Below are 21,735 nucleotides of genomic sequence, written 5' to 3'. Positions count from 1 at the left end.
TTCCTGGCTGTTTACCCCTTTACTTCCAGAAACGAACTTCCTAGCTACCTGCATCATGTGATGGAATGCTGCAGCTTCAGTATTTTTAAGGAAGCTGTGTCAGTTTTCACTCTTTGTATTGGTCATTTACTTCCTATTTTTCTTTAATAACTTTATATAACCGTGTTTTCAATCAAATTCACTTTGATTTTATTTTGTTGCAGTTAAAAAGAAAATAGTGTATAAATTAACATTTTACTATTTTGAAAATTAAGTTTTAAAATGTTTCGGATCACGCAAATCTTGACCAGGTTGGATTCATACCAGCTCAGTCCTCTGCTTATAAATATCCTCTTGCTATTCACCCTGATGCATCAAGTGGACCCAGACCTTTCAGTTGTCGATGTCTTTCTAGACCACGAGATGTTCTTTGACTCACCGGAGTTGTCATTCTTGTACACAGTATTGTGATTAATGTGTACTTCACAGGATCTCTCTGCTGTACTCTTCCCCGAGGGTGAGTGTTTTAGTTAATGAAACACTTTCAAGCCCAATTTTACTCACTAGAGCCATAAGACAGGGATGCTCCTTATTACTGCTCCTCTTTGCTTTACCCCTGGAAACCCTGGCCTGCCAACTACGGCAACACCTTTCACAGAGAGGAGTGAAATTTCCAAATTGTTGCTTAACGGCGTCCTTGTACGTGGATGGCATCACGCTGTTAAACGCCTGAAGGAAAACCTATCCCCTATTCTTCACGCTATTAGTGGTTACTCCGGTATACAGATAAACTGGTGCAAAGCTGAAATCTACCCACTTGCACTCTCCGCAACAGATCGTTTCGGGCTATCCCCTCCAGTGGTGCAAGGATTTGATCTGTTACCTCGGCATAAAGATACAAATAGATGGGGAAGTTATCTGGGCTGGGGGTAAACCTAGAAAACGTTGGAACTTGCTGACGCCCCCTCTTACACAGGCGGTCTAGCGGTACCTGTTCCTTAATTATATTACTTAGCTCCCAAAGCTTTCTTTGCGATCTACTGGTATCTCCCCCAAGCCCTAAAATCTCACATTGTGGTAGAATCTGATAACGTAGTCCCGGGCAACTTAAAGAACAGGCCTTTTTAGGAAACCTTCCTTTCCGAGGGGGACAGTTGACTTTGCGGCATCCACAATGGTCACATGGTATAAATTATGCAAAAAAGCAGGCTGCACTATTATATTCCCCTAGGGCCCCAGTCACTAGCAATCCCCATAATGCAGAAGGTGCTAGTCATGACGTCGCTCCGAAAACACAATATGCATGATCTGGGATAGCTGTTTCTCAATGCATCCTTCCTAACTGCTGATCAGTACTGAGACAGAGCACCTACCAATATGCTGGTTAACGTCATCTGTCATAGATTCCAAAACGCACTCAGGCCTATCTCCCGTAGTTCCTGCATGAGCTGAGGAGTATCCCTCCCCCTGACCACACACACACACCTCTTTGACTTACAGCTCATTCGTGGGTAGGTTTTACATATTTTCAACCTTACATTGACGCAGACCCACTATGCTGTGTCCCAGCCATCACACAATGCAAAGGAAATCTGGGAGAGTTATTGGATACTTGTGAATGGACTTATTGATGCGCATCGATAGAAACAATCTCTTTCAACTATAAGAACAACCTTCTACACTTTTAAGTTCCTCCAAAGACTGTAATACACCCTGGCGAAATTACACCAACTAAACACCACCAGTCCACACCATATTCTTGCCGTCCTCAATCAAACAGAATTTATAAAGTGCTGCTATTCGCATGTTAGGGTATCCTGGTGCTGAGAGCCCTCTGCCTGGGTGGAATCGGTTGAACAGCCAGGTCTTGAGTCCCTTCCTGAATTCCTGAAGAGAGTGATTACATCCAGATTGGGAGGCTGTTCCAGGACTTCACGGCGAGGTAGGAGAAGAAGCATCCCCCACTGTTGCTTCAGTGGAGGCGGGGTATGTGAGCGAGCTAGAGGGAGGCAGAGCGCAGATGTCTGGCGGGTTGGTGGAATCTCAGGCGGTGGTTGATTTATACTGGTCCTTGAGTGTGCAGGGCTTTGTAGGCTTGGGTCGGCATCTGGAGTTGACATCTCTTGAGGTATGGGGTAATGTGGGTCCATTTGGGGAGGTCGATGAGTCTGGCTGCTGACTTCTGCATGGTCTGCAGCCTCTTCACCACGTGTGTGGTGATTGCTCTGCACAGTCGGGTCTGTAGGCTGGATCTGGTGACTTAGTGGACTAAAGCGTCCACTGCAGGGGCCTGTGTTTGACCTCATGGTCAAAAGTTCAAATCCTGGCATGTCCACTCAGCCTTCTGAGGTAGATAAAATTAGTACTTTTGAGTTGGGTAACAATAAACATCTGGTTCGAGGCAAATGAGCTGTAGATCATATGATTTAGCATAGATCGTCATATGGTGTTGGGTCCAGATGTTTGCACTTTGTTTTTGTTCGAAGTAGTCTTGTAGTCACGAGGTAGGTGACTCCTCCTTTCGGTGATTGTGCGCATGGGCATCAACTCCATCCTTAAATTGTTTTTTTTTCTGCCATCGGGTTCGGATGTGTATTGCTGCTCTCCGGTTCGGTTCCGTTTTTGGACCCCTTCGACGCGCAATCCACTACCCTCTACGGTATTGTTATCGATCGCGGTTCATCATTCGACGCACATCGTCTCTCTTCGGACCTACCGGTGCCTACCGCGCTAGCAGTCAATGGAACGGACTCCATTCAAACTATGTCCCGGATGTCATGCTAAGTTTCCACGCACCGACTTGCACGAAGTTTGCAACCTCTGCTTGTCCCCGGAACATGATGAAAAGGACTGCGACGCGTGTCGATCCTTCTGATCGAAAAAGGCACTTTGTGACCGTCTGGCTCAGCACCACAAAATGCAGCATCAGAGCGACTCGATTGCGGACATCTTCAGAGAGGATTCCGGAGCCAGAGGAAGAAGAGCAGATCTCCGTGTCCAAAGCCGACTCCAACATGGAAGAAGAGGAAGACATCCCTGTGGGACAGCGTACCGTGAGTACAGATCCCCCTGTGCCCATTCCACAGAAGACAAAGGCGGTTCCTCCTTTGCCCTTGGGCTCAGGTCGGCACCAACAAAATGTTTCCGATGCCCCGCCCTCCAGCCCGGCTCCAAAACAGAAACAAAAGCCTTCTGGCTCAGGCTCGAGCCAGCCCCGCTCCGATACCGAACCGACACCTTCGGTTTCGAAACATAAGAGCAAGATACCGAAGATTCAGAGCCGAAATCCTCCAAGACTAAGGACTCTGAGCCGAAATCCTCCAAGCTCAAAAACCCAGAGCCAAAATTTCGAACGCCCAAGGGCTCTGAGCCGAAACCTTTGACTCTGAAATCCCCATGTAAAGACCAAGACACTCTCCCTAAAGAGCTTCCATATGATAAGACAACTTTCGACCCAAAACAGAAGAAGTTGGTTATAAACCCTAAAACAGGACATATTCAAGCAACCATTCCGAAGAAACTGAAAGCTAAGAAGAATATGAGCACTAACCCTTCTTCTCCTTATATTCCACCTCCTTTTCCTCCTCCTAATCCTAACTTCCTCATTACACCTATAAATTCACCACTAAGGCCTGTAACATCTGACCCACTGGATGAAGGGGATGAGGATCAGGACACGGACGCTTGAGATGATTACCACACTGATCCAAATACAGATAATGACCCTGATTTGTATCCCTCCAGACCTACCCCACCTGATGACAACATTGGTTATCTTAAGCTCCTTAATAGGGCTGCTCATTACCATGGGGTAGAACTTCACAAGGAGCCTTTAGAAGAGGATTTCCTTTTTGAGACACTTTCTTCCTCACAAAGAACTTATCCTACCTTGCCAATGCTAAAAGGCATGTTAAAACACACAGAGGTCTTTAAGGATCCTGTAAGGGCAAGGATTATCACACCTAGAGTGGATGAAAATACAAAAAAGGCTCCTACCGACCCTATTTATATTTTATAAAGGACAACTGCCCTTAGATTCTCTTGTACTCTCCAATGCACACAAGAGAGCTTACTCCCAAGCCACAGGAGATACCCCTCCTTCTGACAAGGAGTCCAAGCTTATTGATGCCTCAGGCAAGAGTAGCCTTGCAGGCAGCAAACAACTGGCGCATGCTAACACCCAAGCGCTGTTGGCCCGTTATGACAGGGCTCATTACGATGAGCTAGAAAAACTCATACAACACTTGCCTGACCAATACAAATCTAAGGCTAACGACCTTATTCAGGAAGGGAAACTTATTACTAACACCTCCATTAAATGTGCGCTAGAAGCAGCAGACACAGCATCTTGTGAAATTAACACCAGTATATTATTACACAGACATGGTTGGCTCAGAATCTCTGGATTTAAGCCGCAGGTACAAACCTCCATACTTAATCACCCCTTTGACAAATAGCATCTTTTCGGCCCAGCTGTTGATACCATGCTGGAAAAGATGAAAAAGGACACTGAGGTCTCAAAGTCCATGGGGGCTTTACAGTTACCTGCCAGTAGAGGTTTCTTTTGCCGCTCATTTTACAGGGGTGGCTCAAAAACTATGTCCACTGACAATGCTTCCTCCTCTTACAAGGACAACAATCAATCCCCCTCGTCCAGAGGATACTCTAGAGGAGGTTTAGAGGAAATAACTGTAGAGGAAGAGGTAGAGGTAATTCCACACACTCTTCCCCCACAAACATACAACGACTTCCCTCCGCAACCCCCCGATCATCCCACTCCTGTCGTCGGACATCTCTCCCAATTCCGAACTGTCTGGAATTCAATCGCCTCAGACAAGTGGATGCTCTAAATTATCCAATATGGTTACTGCCTGGAACTTACAAGCACTCCTCCAAATATTCTTCCAAAGACACACGCAATGTCACCGGAACATCTCACCCTCTTAAAACTGGAGGTTCTATCTCTGGTACAAAAACACGCTATAGAACCTGTTCCGTTAATACTTCAAGGGACCGGGATATATACTCCCTGTATTTCTTAATTCCCAAAAAGGACGGCTCTCTCAGGCCTATGCTGGACCTCAGACAGCTAAACCTATACATACAGTCGGACCACTTCCACATGGTCACGCTTCAACAGGTGCTCCCAGTACTTCAGCAAGGCGACTTTCTATCTACTCTAGACTTAAAGGACGCCTATTTCCATATTCCCATTCACCCTGCTCACAGAAAATATCTCAGGTTTGTGGTGAACGGACAACATTACCAATTCAAAGTTCTCCCATTCTGAGTAACTACAGCACCCAGGGTTGTCACCAAGTGCCTGGCAGTAGTCGCAGCTCACCTAAGAAGACAGCACGTCCATGTCTTCCCTTACCTAGACGACTGGCTAATAAAAGCCAGATCACGACAAGGCTGCATACATCACACTCAAAGGACAGTCCAACTGCTTCACGACTTGAGGTTCACTGTAAACCTCACCAAGTCTCACCTTCAGCCATCCAATACAGAAGTGTATCAGGGAGCCACAATAGGCACTTGCAAGGCTCTGGCGTACCCCAACCCAGTCAGTATTCGCAACATGCAAGCTCTAATATCACTGTTTCAGCCTCAACACTCATTACCAGCCAGAGTGTTCATGCAATTGATCCGAATGAAGGCTTCTTGCATCTTAATCGTTCCCTATGCAAGACTTCAAATGCTCCCTCTACAGGAATGCTTAGCACATCAGTGTAACCAGGCTCAAGGTCAGTTATCAGATCTGGTGTTGATAGATGGCCGTACTCCTCGCTCTCTGTAGTGGTGAAACATACAAAACCTTTCCAAGTGACAGCCATTTCTCGATCCGGTTCCACAGATAGTGCTAACAGACGCATCCCTCGCTGGTTGGGGAGCACATATGGAAAAACATACCATTCGGGGCATGTGGACTCTACAACAAAAACAACTCCATAAACCATCTCGAACTGCTTGCAGGTTTTCCAACATTTGAAACCATTTCAACTTAATCTAGTATGCAAAGCTGTCCTGGTTTGCACAGACAACATGACAGCCACTTACTACATACAAAAGCAAAGGGGGACCCACTCTCTACAGCAGTCACAGCTAGCACAGAGCATCTGGAGATGGGCCATACCTATAAAAAAATATATAACTCCTTGCAGAACATCTTCCAGGAGTAAACACTCAAGTTGTGGATCTGTTCAGTCGTCAACGACAGCAAATACACAAATGGGAACTTCACCCTTAAATTCTCCTCCCTTTCTTCCAAATGTGGTGCTTCCCAGAGATAGATCTGTTCGCCACCCACCCACCTAAACGCCAAATGACCAAACTTCACACCCAGACTTACACACCCATTGTCCAAAGGCAATGCACTATGGATGAATTGGTCAGGAATATTTTCTTACGCTCTTCCACCTCTCCCACCTATTCCATTAGTGGTACGGAAACTCAAACAGCACTCCCTGATGCTTATTCTAGTTGCTCTCACATGGGTCCGACAACCCTGGTTAACAATTCTGTTGGAACTATTAGTAGTTCCCCACCAAAAACTACACCTCTAATCCCAAATTCCTTACTCAGAACCATGGAGAGATAAGACATCCAGATCCCAATCAGCTCAACCTTGCGATTTGGCACCTGAAATCCTAGAGTTTGGCTACCTTAATCTTCTCCCAGACTGTATGAATGTTACCAAAGAGACTAGACGCCCTACCGCAAGAGCATGCTACGCAGCAAAGTGGAAGAGATTTGTTGTCTATTGTAACAACAATCAGATCGATCCACTAGATGCTTCAATACAAAACATAATTTGTTATCTAATACACCTACAACGTTCAAATTTTGCGTACACATCTATACGCTTACATCTAGCTGCAATAGCTGCAAAATAGACAGCACTCGTGCCCGCTATTAAAGCTTTTATGGAAGGACTCAAAAGACTCATTCCTCCCAGACGTCTACCTTCTCCAGTGTGGAATCTTAACATAGTCTTTACAAGACTCAGGGGTCCACCATTTGAGCCGTTGCACAAATGCAAAATACAATTTCTCACCTGGAAAGTAGCCTTCCTTATATCCATCACTTCTCTAAGAAGAGTCGGTAAGCTTCAGGCACTAACCATAGAGGAACCATTTTTGCAAATACACCAAAGCAAAGTGGTCCTTAGAACTAACCCCAAGTTCTTACCTAAAGTCATCTCTGCCTTTCATATCAACCAGTCTGTTGAGTTGCCTATGTTCTTCCCTCAACCAGATTCAGTGGCAGAACGTGCCCTTCACACATTAGATGTCAAGAGAGCATTGCTTTACTACATAGACAGAACAAAGCCCTTTAGGAAAAATAAACAACTTTGTTGCTTTTGCACCACCACATAAAGGCACTCCCATATCAAAGTCGGGCATTGCAAGGTAGATATTTAAGTGCATTCAAATATGATACATCAAAGCTAAACGCACACTAACAATTCCCCCTAGAGCGCATTCTACACGCAAACTGGGGGCTTCTATGGCATTCTTAGATACCTATAGATGACATCTGCAAAGCTGCAACATGGTCTACACCACCACATTCACGAAACACTATTGTGGATGTGTTAGCAAAACAACAAGCTAGTGTGGGCCAGGCAGTTTTACGAACACTATTTCAAACCACTGCAACAGCTACGGGTTAGCCACCGCTTCAAAATAACTGCTTTAAAGTCTATGCTAAAGCATATGATCTACAGCTAATATGCCTCGAACGGAAAATGCTACTTACCCAGTATGCATCTGTTCTTGGCATATAGAGCTGTAGAGTCATATGCACCCACCGCCTCCTCGGGTACCTATACCTGTTTCAGTGATATCTTACTTAAATACACTTTACGTGGACATCTCTTTTTTACTTTACTAACTCCATCATCACCCTCTATTTCAAAACAATCCAAGGATGGAGTCGATACCCATGTGCACTATCACCAAAGAGAGGAGTCACCTACCTCGTGACTATATGACTTCTTCGAACAAAAACAAAGTGCAAACATCCGGACCCACCACCAGATGGCGATCTATGCTAAAGCATATGACTCTGCAGCTCTATATACCAAGAACAGATGTATACTGGGTAAGTAGCATGTTTGAGGCATATGAGCTGCAGATCACACACTAAGCATAGATCGCCATCTGGTGTTGAGCCCGGATGTTTGCACTTGTTTTTGTCTTGGAAAAGTCTTTGGAAGTCACGAGATAGGTGACTCCTCCTTTGGATGATAGTGCACATGGGCATCGGCTCCATCTTCAGATTGTTTTTTTTTTTTTCCGCCATTGGGCTTGGAGGTGTTTCCCGCGCTCCAGTTCGGAACCGTCATCGATTCCACTCTCAACGCGCAATCCTTCTCCCTTCGCCAGTATTGTTTTCGATCGGGATCGCAAGTCGTCACGCATCTCTTCCATATCGAAGCCCTCGATTCCGGTCGTCGACGAAGGTATTCGGGCCAACCTGGGCCTTGGTATCTGGCTCATGGAAAGGACGCCATTCAAAAAATGTCCTCAATGTGGGTCGAAATTTCCCCACACCGATCTGCATGAGGTGTGCAACCTTTGCTTATCTCTGGAGCACGAGGCCAGAGACTGTGCAGCTTGTGCCTCTTTCCACTCGAAGAAAACCAATCGAGATCGTCGAGCCAGGAGAACAATGACTCGCTCGTCGCGCCCATCCCCGATTACATCTTCCAGGAGGGCGTTGATGTACTTGAACAGGAGTGAATCGAAGAAGGCCCTGTCAGCGCCTCTGAAGCCGATGACTCCGACGTCGAGAACATCACTCCTGGGCAGCGGGTTGTAAGTAAAGACGTCGACCCCGACCCCCTCCCTGCACCATCCAAAAAGGCTTCGGTCACACCTTCACCTTTGGGCCCAGGTGCCCGCCGAGAGACTGCTTCCCATGCCCCGCCCTCGGGCCCAGCAAAGAAGCTTACAAAGCCTTCAGGCGACTCGGACTCGAGTCAGTCTACTATCAGTACCGAGCAGATACCGGCACCGAAAAAGAAACCGCCCTCCTCCTCCGTGCCAATCGCTGCCTCCACATCCAAGCCCTTGGCATCGAAATCTACAGGCACTGCACCATCGACTCCGAAAAAACACTCTGAACCGAGCAAAAAGCCGATCCATAAAGCTTCGGATTCACACCCTTGGGAGCCGAAAAAAGCCTTGGATCCGAAAAAATACCCGGTTCCACAACCGAACACAGAGACTGTAAAACGTCACAGTTCTAAGCCAAAGGAACACAAAACCGTTCCAGAGTCGGTGCCGCTCAAGTCTTCCGAACCGACGGTCGGCGCCGAAAGACCAACCTCTATCAGAAGAGCTATTTAAGCCAGACTCTAAACAGAAAACTCTTCTAAAAGACCCTAAAACTGGTAAGTACAAAGAAGAGACCATTGGATACGCCTGTTCTGGCTCCACCACCAAAAAAAGCGATATTGCCAAATCTCCCTCCAGGGTCCCTTCTACACCACCTCCACCTCCTCCCCCCCCCCCCCCCCCCCCCCCCCCCACCACACCATTCTCCACCAATGGATGATGATGACACCTCTGATGACACAGGAAGGGGTGCGGATGATGAGCCAATAGGGAATCCACCTTATTCCCCTGACCCCTGGGATGATTATAGTACGCCAGATGTCCCTAATGTTCCACAGGATGACATCTACCCCTCCAGGCCTTCCCCTCTGGAGGACACAATGGGTTTTCATCAGCTTCTACACAGAGCTGCCCAATACCACGGGGTTGACTTTCATACTTACCCTGTGGAAGAGGATTTCCTTATGGACACCTTTGATAACTCACAAAGGTCCACCACTATTCTACCCATGCTGAAAGGAGTTACCAAGCATGCACCGGAGGTATTTAAAGATCCTGTCAGGGCTAGGGTTATTAACCCAAGGATCGAGAAGAAATACAAGGCTGCCCCAGCAGACCCAGCGTACATTAAGGGCCCGTACCACTAGACTCCCTTGTAGTCTCCAATGCTAGAAAGAGGGCTAACTCCCAAACATTAGGAGACGCTCCGCCTCTGGCAAAATAACTGCTTCACAGGCAGCTAACATATGGCGTATCGCCAACACTCAAGCACTATTAGCTAGGTACGATAGGGCACATTACGACCAACTTGAAACCCTATTGCAACACCTCCCTAACAAATATAAGGACAAAGCCAATCGCCTTATACAAGAGGGGGAAATCATCACCAACACTTCCATTCGTTGCATGCTGGACGTGGCAGATACCGCCTCCAGAGCTGTCAACACAAGTGTTCTCTACACATTTCAGGCTTCAAACCTGAAGTACAAAGTTCCATCTTAAACCAACCATTCGATCAGGAACACTTATTTGGCCCTAATGTTGATTCATCCCTTGAAAAGATGAAGGATGACACGGACACAGCTAAATCAATGGGAGCCTTACAATCACAAGCTCCCAGACGTTCTTTTAGTCGTCCCTCTTACAAGGGCACCTCCAGAGGCTACTCCTCTGACAACCCCTCCACCTCGTATAAGACTCTCACCCAGTCTACATTCACCAGAGGTTACCAGAGAGGAGGCTACAGAGGTAACATTAGCAAAGGTAGAGGCAAGACCAACAACACACGCTCTGCCTCCACCCCTACCCAATGACTTCCCACCGTTCCCCCCGGCCCATTCCACTCCAGTCGGGGGAAGATTACAACAGTTCCTGCCTGTTTGCACCAACATCACCACAGACAGGTGGGTGAGACAAATTATTCAATCTGGCTACTGTCTAGAACTCACCTCTACCCCCCCCCCCCCCCCCCCCACACACAGCACCCAATGTCGTTGGAACATTTATCACTGCTCAAACAGGAAGTCCTTTCCCTCCTACAAAAGAGTGCAATAGAACCAGTTCCCTTGCACCCACAAAACGCAGGAGTTTACTCTGTATTTTCTCATACCAGAAAAGGACGGCTCTCTGAGACCTATTCTAGACCTCAGATCCCTAAACCTCTACATACAGTCAGACCATTTTCACATGGTCACACTTCAGCAGGTCCTTCCTCTTCTTTCACAAGGCGACTTCCTTGCCACTCTAGATCTCAAAGACGCCTACTTTCCCCTTCACACATCTCACAGGAAATATCTCAGGTTTGTAGTGGACGGTCAATACTACCAATTCAAAGTACTCCCTTTCGGAGTCACCACAGCACCCTGGGTATTCACCAAGTGCCTGGCGGTAGTCGCAGCTCATCTAAGAAGACAGCACATTCACGTCTTCCCATATCTAGACGACTGGCTCATAAAAGCCAGCTCATACAGTCAGTGCATACACCACACTCATCCCACTATTAAACTACTCCACGACTTGGGGTTCACAGTAAACCACTCAAAGTCTCATCTACAACTGTCCCACATACAACAGTACCTAGGAGCCACAATAGACACCTCAAAAGCGCTCTCTTATCCCTGTCCAGCCAGGATAGCAAGCATGCAAGCCCTCATAACCAAATTTCAACCTCAACACTCTTAACAGCTCGAGTGTTTATGCAACTCATAGGGATGATGGCCTCTTCCATATTCATAGTGCCTCATGCAAGACTCCAGATGCGTCCTCTCCAAGAGTGCCTAGCATGCCAATGGAACCAGGCTCAAGGTCAGTTAACAGATCTGGTGTTGGTAGATGGTCGCACTCACCGCTCTCTGCAGTGGTGGAACACCAAAAACCTTTCCAAAACGCGACCGTTCCTAGAGCCTGTTGCACAAATTGTCCTAACAGCGGTGAGCTCATCTTTTACATCACACCATGCAGGGCAGGTGGACCCCTTAACAGAAATTACTCCACATCAACCACCTGGAGTTAGTAGCCATATTCCTAGCCCTAAAAGCATTCCAGAAGCAAATATCAGGCAAGGCTGTCCTAGTCCGCACGGACAACATGACAGCCATGTACTACATACAGAAACAAGGCGGGACACATTCTCTAAAGCTTATTCAACTAGCACAGAGCATATGGAGATGGGCTGTACCGCAGAACATTTTTCTCCTAGCCCAACATGTCCCGGGAGTCCAAAACAACATAGCCGATCTGTTAAGCCGTCAAACGCAACAGATTCACGAGTGGGAACTTCATCCACAAGTTCTTCAACCATTTTTTCAAATGTGGGGCCAACTGCACACAAACCTCTTCGCCACACACGAAAACGCCAAATGCCCAAGCTTCGCCGCCAGATTCCCACACCCATTGTCCAAAGGGAATGTGATATGGATGAATTGGTCAGGCAGATTTGCATACGCTTTTCCACCTCTCCCACTCATTCCACTGGTAGTGCGAAAGCTACAGCAACACTCACTAACTCTCATTCTAGTTGCTTCAACTTGGGCCAGACAACCGTGGTACACCACATTACTGGAACTCTCTGTGGTCCCGCACCAAAAACTGCACCTCTCCCCACGCCTCTTAATCCAGAACCATGGAGAGATCAGACACCCGGACCCAGCTCAGCTCAACCTTGCGATCTTGCTCCTGAAGTCTTAGAATTCGGTTACCTTAACCTTCCTCCTGACTGTATAAATGTTATTAAAGAGGCTAGACGTCCCACCACTAGAGCCTGCTATGCAGACAAGTGGAAAAGATTTGTTATATATTGTCATAACAACACCAACAATCCCCTAGATGTGTCTGTCCAACACATCATAGGTTACCTGCTATATCTCCAAAGGTGTAACTTGGCATATATATCTATCAGGTTGCACCTCGCTGCCATAGCGGCCTATTTACAAAATAGACAACACTTATCATTTTTCAGAGTACCTGCCATCAAAGCATTTATGGAAGGCCTCAAAAGAATAATTCCACCCTAACCTGTGTGGAATTTAAACATAGTTCTCACAAGACTAATGGGTCCTCCATTTGAACCTCTACATAAATGTGAGCTGCAATTTTTAACATGGAAAGCTGCTTTTTTAGTGGCCATCACTTCTCTTAGGATAGTTAGTGAACGCCAAGCACTAACCATTCAGGAACCTTTTTTACAAATACATCAAAATAAGGTTGTTCTCCGAACCAATCCTAAATTCCTCCCTAAGGTTATTTCTCCCTTCCACCTCAATCAATCTGTAGAGTTGCCAGTGTTCTTCTCGCAAACACAAACAGTTGCAGAAAGGGCTCTTCGCACTCTAGATGTCAAAAGAGCACTGCTTTATTACATCGAGAGAACAAATCCTTTTCACAAGACAAAACAACTTTTTGTATCCTTCTCACCACCACATAAAGGCAACCCCATATCAAAATCTGAGTAGCAAGGTGGATTGTCAAATGCATACAGATTTGCCATCACAAAGCAAAACGAACATTATCAGTTCCCCCTAAAGCCCACTCTACCCGAAAGATGGGATCTTCAATGGCATTTTTAGGCAACATTCCCTTGCATGACATCTGCAAAGCAGCTACATGGTCTACACCGCACACATTCACAAAACACTATTGTGTAGATGTGCAAACAAAGCAGCAAGCTAGTGTGGGCCAGGCTGTACTCAAAACATTATTCCAAACCACTGCAACTGATACTGGTGGTCGCCGCTAAGGAGGGGTACTGCTATACAATCTATGCTTAGTGTGTGATCTGCAGCTCATATGCCTCGAACGGAAAATGCTACTTACCAGTATGCATCTGTTCTTGGCATGTAGAGCTACAGATCCACACACGCCCACCCACCTCCCCAGCTACCTTTATCTGTTCCAGTATTATCTTATTTACATACAGCATACTTGGGCATCTTATCTGTTTCTCACAAAACTCCATCATTTCCCTGCTGGCGAAAAACAATCTGAAGATGGAGCCGATGCCCATGCGCACTATCATCCAAAGGAGGAGTCCCCTATCTTGTGACTTCCAAAGACTTTTCCAAGACAAGAACAAGTGCAAACATCCGGGCCCAACACCACATGGCGATCTATGCTTAGTGTGTGGATCCGCAGCTCTACATGCCAAGAACAGATGCATACTGGAAAGTAGCATTTTCCTTTCCTTATTCAGTACCAAGATGCCCTCGGGTGAACTCGCGCTTTACAAATGCATGTTCTGTTTAGAGTGCATTGCCGTAATCCAGGCTGGTAGTGACGAGTGCTTGAATGACAGTATGTCTGGTGCTGACTGGGAGTCATTTGAAAAGCATGCACAGAGTGAGGAAGTAGGCAAAGGATACTTTGTTGATCTGATTTTTCATGGTGAGTGCTGTCCAGGATGACACAGGTTTCAGGTGCGGTCTGTAAGAGTGGATGAGGGTCCTAGTTCTGCAGGCCAGCAGGAATCCGTCCATGGGGAGGGGTTGTAGCTGAAGATAAGTACTTCTGTTTTGTCTATGTTGATCTTGAGGCAGTTGTTTTACATCCAGTCTGCGATGCTGGTCATGCACAGGCAGAAGTTTGCCCTTGTGGTGGATGCGTCTCCACATAGAGAGGATGAGCTGGGTGCTGTCTGTGTATTATATGATGTTCAGTTTGTGTGTTCTGACGATGTTGGCTGAGGGGGGGATGTCATGTAGGCTTTGAACAGGGTAGGGCTGAGGGATGAACCTTGAGAGACACCGTAGATGATGATCTTGGGTGAAAGGAGGTAGGCAAAGTCTGAGCTCTTCTGGTGAGGAAGGATGCGATCCATTTAAGGACATCCTCTTAGATTCTGATCTGGTTAAGCCTCTTGATCAGGGCTTCGAAGGCTGCTGAGAGGTCGAGGAGGATCAGGGCACCCGTTTCTCCCTCAGTCTAGGAGGGTTCTGATATCGTGGGTGGCTGCGATCAGGATGGTCTTGGTGCTGTGATTCATACGGATTCCGTATTGTGATGAGTCCAGAAGATTGTTGTTCTTCAGGTATTCCATGACTTGGCGGTTAATGGCCTTTTTAAGACTTTGGTGGGGAATGTGAGCAGATATATGGGCCAGGACTTCTTGAGCTTGTTTGGGTCAGCAGCTTTTTGAGGAGGGGTTTGACTTCAGTGTGTTTCCATTCTTTTGGAAAGGTGGTCGAGGTGATGGATGTGTTGAAGATGGTGGTGAGCTCGTTGCTGATGGTCCTGTTTCCCAGGTTGAACATGTGGTGGGGACATGAGTCCGTGGAAGCTCTTGAGTGGATGGAGTGCATGATGGCTTTGGTGCTCTGTGTGGTGAGCTCGTCCCAGGTGGCGATCCAGTGGTTGGATTTAGCGTCTGTTGGAGTGCGGAGGCTAAGGATGATGGAGGCGGTGGGCTGGGGTTTGAAGTGTTTGTATATGGTTGCGATGCTACAGTGGAAGAAGTCCACCCTGTGTTGCAGAGTTCTTGGGAAGGGGTAATGATGTTCTCGGTTGCTATGGGGTTGGAGAACTACTGGTCAGTGCCGAAGAGTTCTTTGCTGTGGTTTGAGCTGGATTTGATGCGGTCGGCTATGGTGTTCTTTTTCTGCTCTTTCAGAGTTGGTGGTAGTGGTTGAGCGATGTCTTGAAGGTGGTGTGGTCTGTGGGCTCCTTGCTGGTGCTCCATTTCCTTTCCCGTTGCTTGCAGTATCGTTTCATGGTTCTTCGATCTGAGGTGTATTAACTGGATCTCTTGTGCTTGGTGGGTTTTGATGGGGGCGACTATCGGTGCGGTTGGTGATCCAATATGTGACGTTTTTGACAGCCTGTTCAAGGTTTGTTGGGGTGTCAGGGTGGGAGGCATTGAGGGCGGCGGTCCATTGGGTTTCTGATACTTTGTTCCTGCTGCGATGTGGGATTCTGGGAGGCTTGGTGGCAGTGCAGGAGGCTTCTGTGATGGTGAAGGGGACGATTGAGTGGACTGATCAGGTGAGCTCGGTGATAATGGCTGTACATGACCCTGTTGCTGGCTGTGAAAATAGTGTCAAGCATATGTCCTGCGTTATGGGTGGGGTTAATGACCAGTTTGGTGAGGCCGTTGTTCATGCTTTCGAGGAGGTTGGCTGTGCTGGCGGCGTTGGGGTCGTCAAGGTGAAACTTGAGGTCTCCGAGGAAGGTGTAGTGTTAGATATCAATCACTAGTGGTGCAATGAATTCGGGAATGGGGTTGCAGAAGCTATGGCATGGTCTTGGAGGTCTGTAGGCGAGGGTGGCTCTGATGGTGGTTTTGCCATCTGTTTTGAGTAGGAAGTTAAGGTGTTCTATGATCGGGGTAGTGTTGTGTGCAGTGACTATGTAGTGAATGGTTTCCCTGTGGATGATGGCGATTCCACCTATGTTTGTTGATGCACTGTGTGCTACCCAGTGCGTGTCGCTGTGGTGATGTTGTGCCAGGTCTGAGAGGAAGACTATGTTGGTGGTAAGAGGGGTGATGCCCCAGATCTCGATGGCATGTTTGCAGATTGATTGGGTGTTGAACCGGAGGCAGTGGAGTTGTCCGGGCACAGTGTTAGTAGGCGTGGTGGTTGCGAGTGCTCCAGTGTCGCAAAAGAAGAGGTGGTAGCGGCATGAGAAAGGTCCTACCATTGAGCCTGGAGAGGTGTGGCAGCAGTTGTTGTTGAGTCTGAGATCTAAGGCTATGATCTCGGTGCTGGTGTAGCTGCGGGTGGTCAGTCCAGGGTTCCTGGCACTGGGTGTGGTCCAGGCACAGACGGGCTTGCTTTTGCACACCGAACGCAGCTGCGCTGTGGCCTCCATTAAGTAGGTCATGGGAGGTGGTAAGGGCGCTGGGTGGGGTTAGCAGGAGGCGGTAAATGGGAGGGAAAAAGCGGCGACAAGGCGTGAAAAACAAGCAGGCAGCGGGGCTGAGACAAAGTACAGAACAGAATAGAAATAAAATGCTACGGTTAACAGAGCACAAGAAACATGGGTGAAAACAGCAGAACAGGTTGGAAATACAATACTAAGGTTAGCGGAGCACAAGAAACATGGGTAAAAGCAACAGCAGAACAGGCTGGGAGTCATTAAGGTTAACAATATTAAAGTTAACAGAGCGCAAGAAACAAGAGTAACAACCAAAGTAATAAGGCTAAGTGGAGCTGGAGCCCAAGCGAGGCAGGGGAGCAGGTAGAGAGACCACCTGCTCCTGTCATCAGCTGCATGCCAATTTTCTTCATCCGGTGTAGGAATGTCAGTTACTTGCCACTTCCTGGACTGGCTGAGATCTCGAATAATTTGGCCTCCGGCCCCTGCCATCCCAGATGTTGTGGTGATGGGTTACGTAGCTAAACGGATGAAACCCACCCCACGGTTGGTGACCGTACTGCAATTGACAGCCAAAAGAGAAGTGGCTCTCCAATGGATGAGAGGCCCACCCACCAACAAAGGAGGCATGGTTGCTATATGTCATTTCTTGCAATACCAACACAGAGTTTAATGCAACTATGCTACCTGCCAAATCCAGACCCTGTGACTTATGAGCACCTTTACATTCCTTGGCCCAAACCCATGCAGACAGTTCTGGCTCTCCCCGACACTGCACCAAAACCCCATTGACATACCCAATGTCAGACTGATGAGCCTGATTAACATTACAGGTACTGATTGCTGAGCATGATCTGTTTCTACTACTCTGCAGAGTGTGGCAGTGGTCCTGGATGACTGAGGTGTAGCACACAATAAGCTGTTGTTTGGGCTCCAGCGTACAGCCTGTGGATGGTCACCATTTCGGACTCATTAATGTCCTTGCCAGTTGTAGTTCTGATGCAATCATGCTGACTGATGAGGTCTTAAGTTGACAAAAGACACCAGTCTGTTCCGTAGCTCATGAATGTGTGGTGAGGTGATATTTTACAATTGAACGATTCAGGGCGCATACACCTTGTTGAAGAACTGGGATTACAGCTAAATACATAGTCGAGTATTGTTTTGAAAAGCTTTATTTTGTCTCGAATGTAATGCAATTTTAATGGTATAAGAAGAGAGTTCTGCAGTTTACTCTTAAAAGCAAGCTAGAAGAAGGTAATCATCTATTTACACTTGGTGTTTATTCTGAAGGAACTGAAACAAAAATAAAGTGGCATTTGTACCCGTTAGTCGGTTCTTTATCACAATCTAAAAACATTAAAATTCAATATTCCTCTCTAAATTGGACAAATACTACTTAACACATTTCGTTACGTTTTATATACACTGCTGCGCGATCGAAAGGAAAGTTCTGTACCTCTAACGGTTGTTTTTCTTTTGTTTATTCTATTTCTGGGCAGCAAACATTGGCCTGTTCTATATTAACAGCACTCTTGAGTGAATTTTCAAGTTCAAGTAAAACCAGCAACATAGGGCTAAGCATGGAATTTCATGGCAACTGCAAACGAATATTTCAGGTAAATCTTTTTTCAATGCACTCGTTTCTGAAGCACTTATTTAAACTTTTCAATCTGCAATCAATGAATGTTCTGTTTATATTTTTGTTATCTTCTATTTTGTGTAAGTTTTTAGTCTAGGCAGTTTCCTTTTGCAATATTGTATTTTCTATTGTTTTTGTGTATATAGATTAAAGGAGGTTCGTTACTGCGCACCATACATAAAGAGCATACTCTGCTTGCTACCGTGTATTGTAATTAGCTGTTTATCTTTGTCAAAGTTTCTCGTGCTGTTAAGGAATGTTCATATTTGGCAAAGCACCAGGGCTTTATGTATGCACTGTAGCCATTTCAAATGCACATATAAACCCAACTGACTGGCCCACTTCAGTCTAGTTTTTCTCCCGAATGGATGTAATTTTGGTCTCGGGTTATGTTCAAAAGTTCAAGAACCTTTGGTATCTAGGGTATCCTGTTAAAACATAGTCCTAGTAAATCACAACTGAGAGTCGATTTGGGTATGTTCATTGTGTGACAATGTGCCCATCCAAAAGGTAGCCTTTAATACTTAAGGACACATTTGTCTAAAAAGGATATCGACATTGCATACTTATCTCTTCAGGCATGGGTGTGGTTTGAGCAAAGAAAAAGTGCTATATGGAATTCTCCAGCAAATCTCAGGCACTGGCATTTCCTTTGGGCCGCATTCCATGCATCGTGGGTTTTTTTCTCTGCCAATACTGAGAAAGGGAAACTATATGCACATCAGCCTTGCTCACACCCCAGAAGGCCAGTCCGGCATTTACTGCCAGGCATGTCTCCTGCATGGGAACACAAGAAAACTCAGACCTGTTTTAGTATACTATTATGATAAGGTTTTTTTGAGGACATGTCACTCTAACAATGGTATTCTTGTAGATTTCTGGGCAGACAGGAGTTGCAGAAAAGAACTTGGTTATTCAAAGAGTTATTTAGGTTTCTTTTTGAAATCCCAAAATGAGTTGGCAGTGTTCGCTGTCCGGGGAAGTTGATTCCAGTGTTTGGCTGCCAGGTTGGAGAATATACGTCCACCAGATCTGCGTGGGTGTGAGCTCAATGGATCAAAAGAAAGTGAAGGAGCCTCGAGTAATTGAGGATGGAGATTTTGTTGTTAAAATAGATTAAAAAGCTTTTCACAAAGAGTTCAATCATGTCAAAGGAGGTTAAAGAGTGCAAATTTGTGCATTTGGGAGCCAGTGAAGATCCTGAAAGTAGGAAGTGATCAATGCACTACCTTCAATCTCTTAACCAAGTGTTCTGGAATACTAATTTATAGGGGCATTGCCATAATCCAGTCTGCTGGTGATCAGGGCTAGCGTCACAGATTTACAGATCAGAATGGGCAGGCACGGAAACGTTTTACGGAGACATCTGGATGCATGTTCTCTCTTGCCTTTTGTTTGGGCAAGGGCTATGGGGGAGTACCTTCCCATCTTGGAAAACCTTTTACTTCTCCTGTCAGGATTAAATTTCTGAACTTTTCAGAGAGGAAGAGGGTAGACAGGAGTTGGTGTATACTGTTAAACATCTAAGTTTCTGGTTGTGTACAAACTTGCATTGCATTTCTGAGCAAATCGCAGACTGTTATTTGTTCTGTGACTTTTTACAAGATTTAATTAATTGGATAACATATTGGGTAAAATTACATTGTGGACTCCGAAGATTAAGCTGTTTTATGGGAAGGACTATTTTGGCATGAAATTTTATATTTGATTACATTTGAATAAACAAATGAATTATGTGTCGAACTAAAGAAATAGAATAAAAGAAGCAGCTGGCTCTAAAGAAACGATAAATCCCAAAACACCTGTTGGTTGTAACAATTTTGGGACATCTGACTTATGAGAAATAGTGGCGTAATACTTAAAAATGATTTCGGTATCTTTCAAGGAATCTGCAAAAAACTTTCCAAATAAAGTTCCTCTGATTTGATTTATAAACATGCTCTTGCAGATACCATTGCAATATTAGTGAGCCCACTCCTTTCATCTTGAAAATAATATTTCTAAGTCTACTAAAGGCACCGTTTTCAGTAGAGATCCCCAAATACCCCATCACCCCGTTCAAAATGTTAAAATAATTGCATGTGTCATGGGGTACGCTAACTCCTCGGGGGTAGATAGAATCTTGAACCCTGATAAGCAAAACTCCCAACCGCCACTTGTGTTTGTGGTTTATAGTTCTCAGTTTCTGTACATAGGCCTCGCACTGTAAAAGTCATGGACCTGCGTTGTATCCCCTTCTTTGGTCCTGGTACCAAGACCATGGACTATGAAAATCATGACTTGTGTTGGGTCCCCTTCTGTAGTCCGCAGTCTTGTACCAAGACTGCACACAATAAAATGTGTACACACATGTTGTATTGCCTTTCATAGTCCGGAGTCACGATTCAAAGTTTGAGGTCTTTGGATGCCATTTTTGGTGTATTGAGTCAGCAGTCTTGAAAAATAGTCTACAAACTACCCACACGTTTGGAAACTATTTAAAGTTGAAAAACTCATGAGATCAGAAAAAAAGATTACGGAATACTTGTCATTTAACAACAAAAATGAAACAAGTAAGTGAGTAATGTGGGATGCCTAAAAGGCAGTAATCGGAGGCTCTTTAATTTAGGAGGCATCCCAACTCCAGTACACAAAAGCAATAGCACTTATGACTTTGACAAGGGAACTTGCGGACCTGGAGGGGAAACACAAAGTCCAACCCTTCCAAGAAAATTTGCAAGAAGTTAACCACGTTGAAGGAATAGCTCCACATGCTAGAGAATAAGGGTCAATTTCATATTTGCCAGATTAGTAGCACGATTCCATGTAGGGGGACACAAAATAGGCACACTCTGGGCGAACAGACTTTGTGCTGGTTAGGCCCACAAATATTTTGGGGGATCAGATATGAGAATTAGGAGGTTACAATGAACAATGATTGGAAGCTGCAAATGTTTCACAACTACTACCAGACACTATTTGCAGCTGGATGCTCCTACCCTATAGCAAGAACAACCTACCTAGAGACTAACCCTTCCTAAACTATGATGACCATGATTTATAACAGGATAAACCCATAACGAAAGAAGAAATGGTTGGGGCGGCTCATTTTAATGCTAGCTAAGACCTTGGGTAGACTGTTTCACCAAGCCTTCTATAAACAGATCGCTTTCCAGCTGCTCTTGGACATGACAAAAGTCTTCAGTCACTTTAAACCACTGATGGAAGTCACTCCTACAGTGGTGGAAGCAACAATATTCTTGACCATCAAACCAGGCAAATGCCCTTCTCGATGCACAACATACTGCCTAATCGCCCTATTGAATATGGGCGTTAAGATCTTTGCAAAGATTTTGGTGAACAAACTACATAGGGTGATTTCCCTGACTGACCCCTGCTTACCAGACGGGTTTTATCCTGTGTCGAATGACTAGTGACAACTCCAAGAAAGCCCTTCGAACGGATTGAATTGCTGTTTAACTATTA

General features: G+C 45.8%; 1 protein-coding gene across 2 annotated transcripts in view; it reads left to right on the top strand.

Annotated features, from left to right (window-relative positions):
* XPO4 (exportin 4) overlaps positions 1-21,735 on the top strand; it is a 495,809-nt gene that overhangs the window by 270,718 nt on the left and 203,356 nt on the right. For both annotated transcript variants that reach the window (XM_085621575.1, XM_085621576.1), the window contains one exon: positions 18,131-18,247. In XM_085621575.1, the coding sequence (XP_085477701.1) occupies positions 18,131-18,247 (117 nt within the window). The remainder of the gene's footprint in view (positions 1-18,130; positions 18,248-21,735) is intronic.

This window comes from Triturus cristatus, chromosome 8 (genome assembly GCF_964204655.1).
Source record: "Triturus cristatus chromosome 8, aTriCri1.1, whole genome shotgun sequence".
NCBI lineage: Eukaryota > Metazoa > Chordata > Amphibia > Caudata > Salamandridae > Triturus > Triturus cristatus.
Note: the sequence above shows the minus strand (reverse complement) of the source record. Positions and strands in the feature narration are given on the sequence as shown.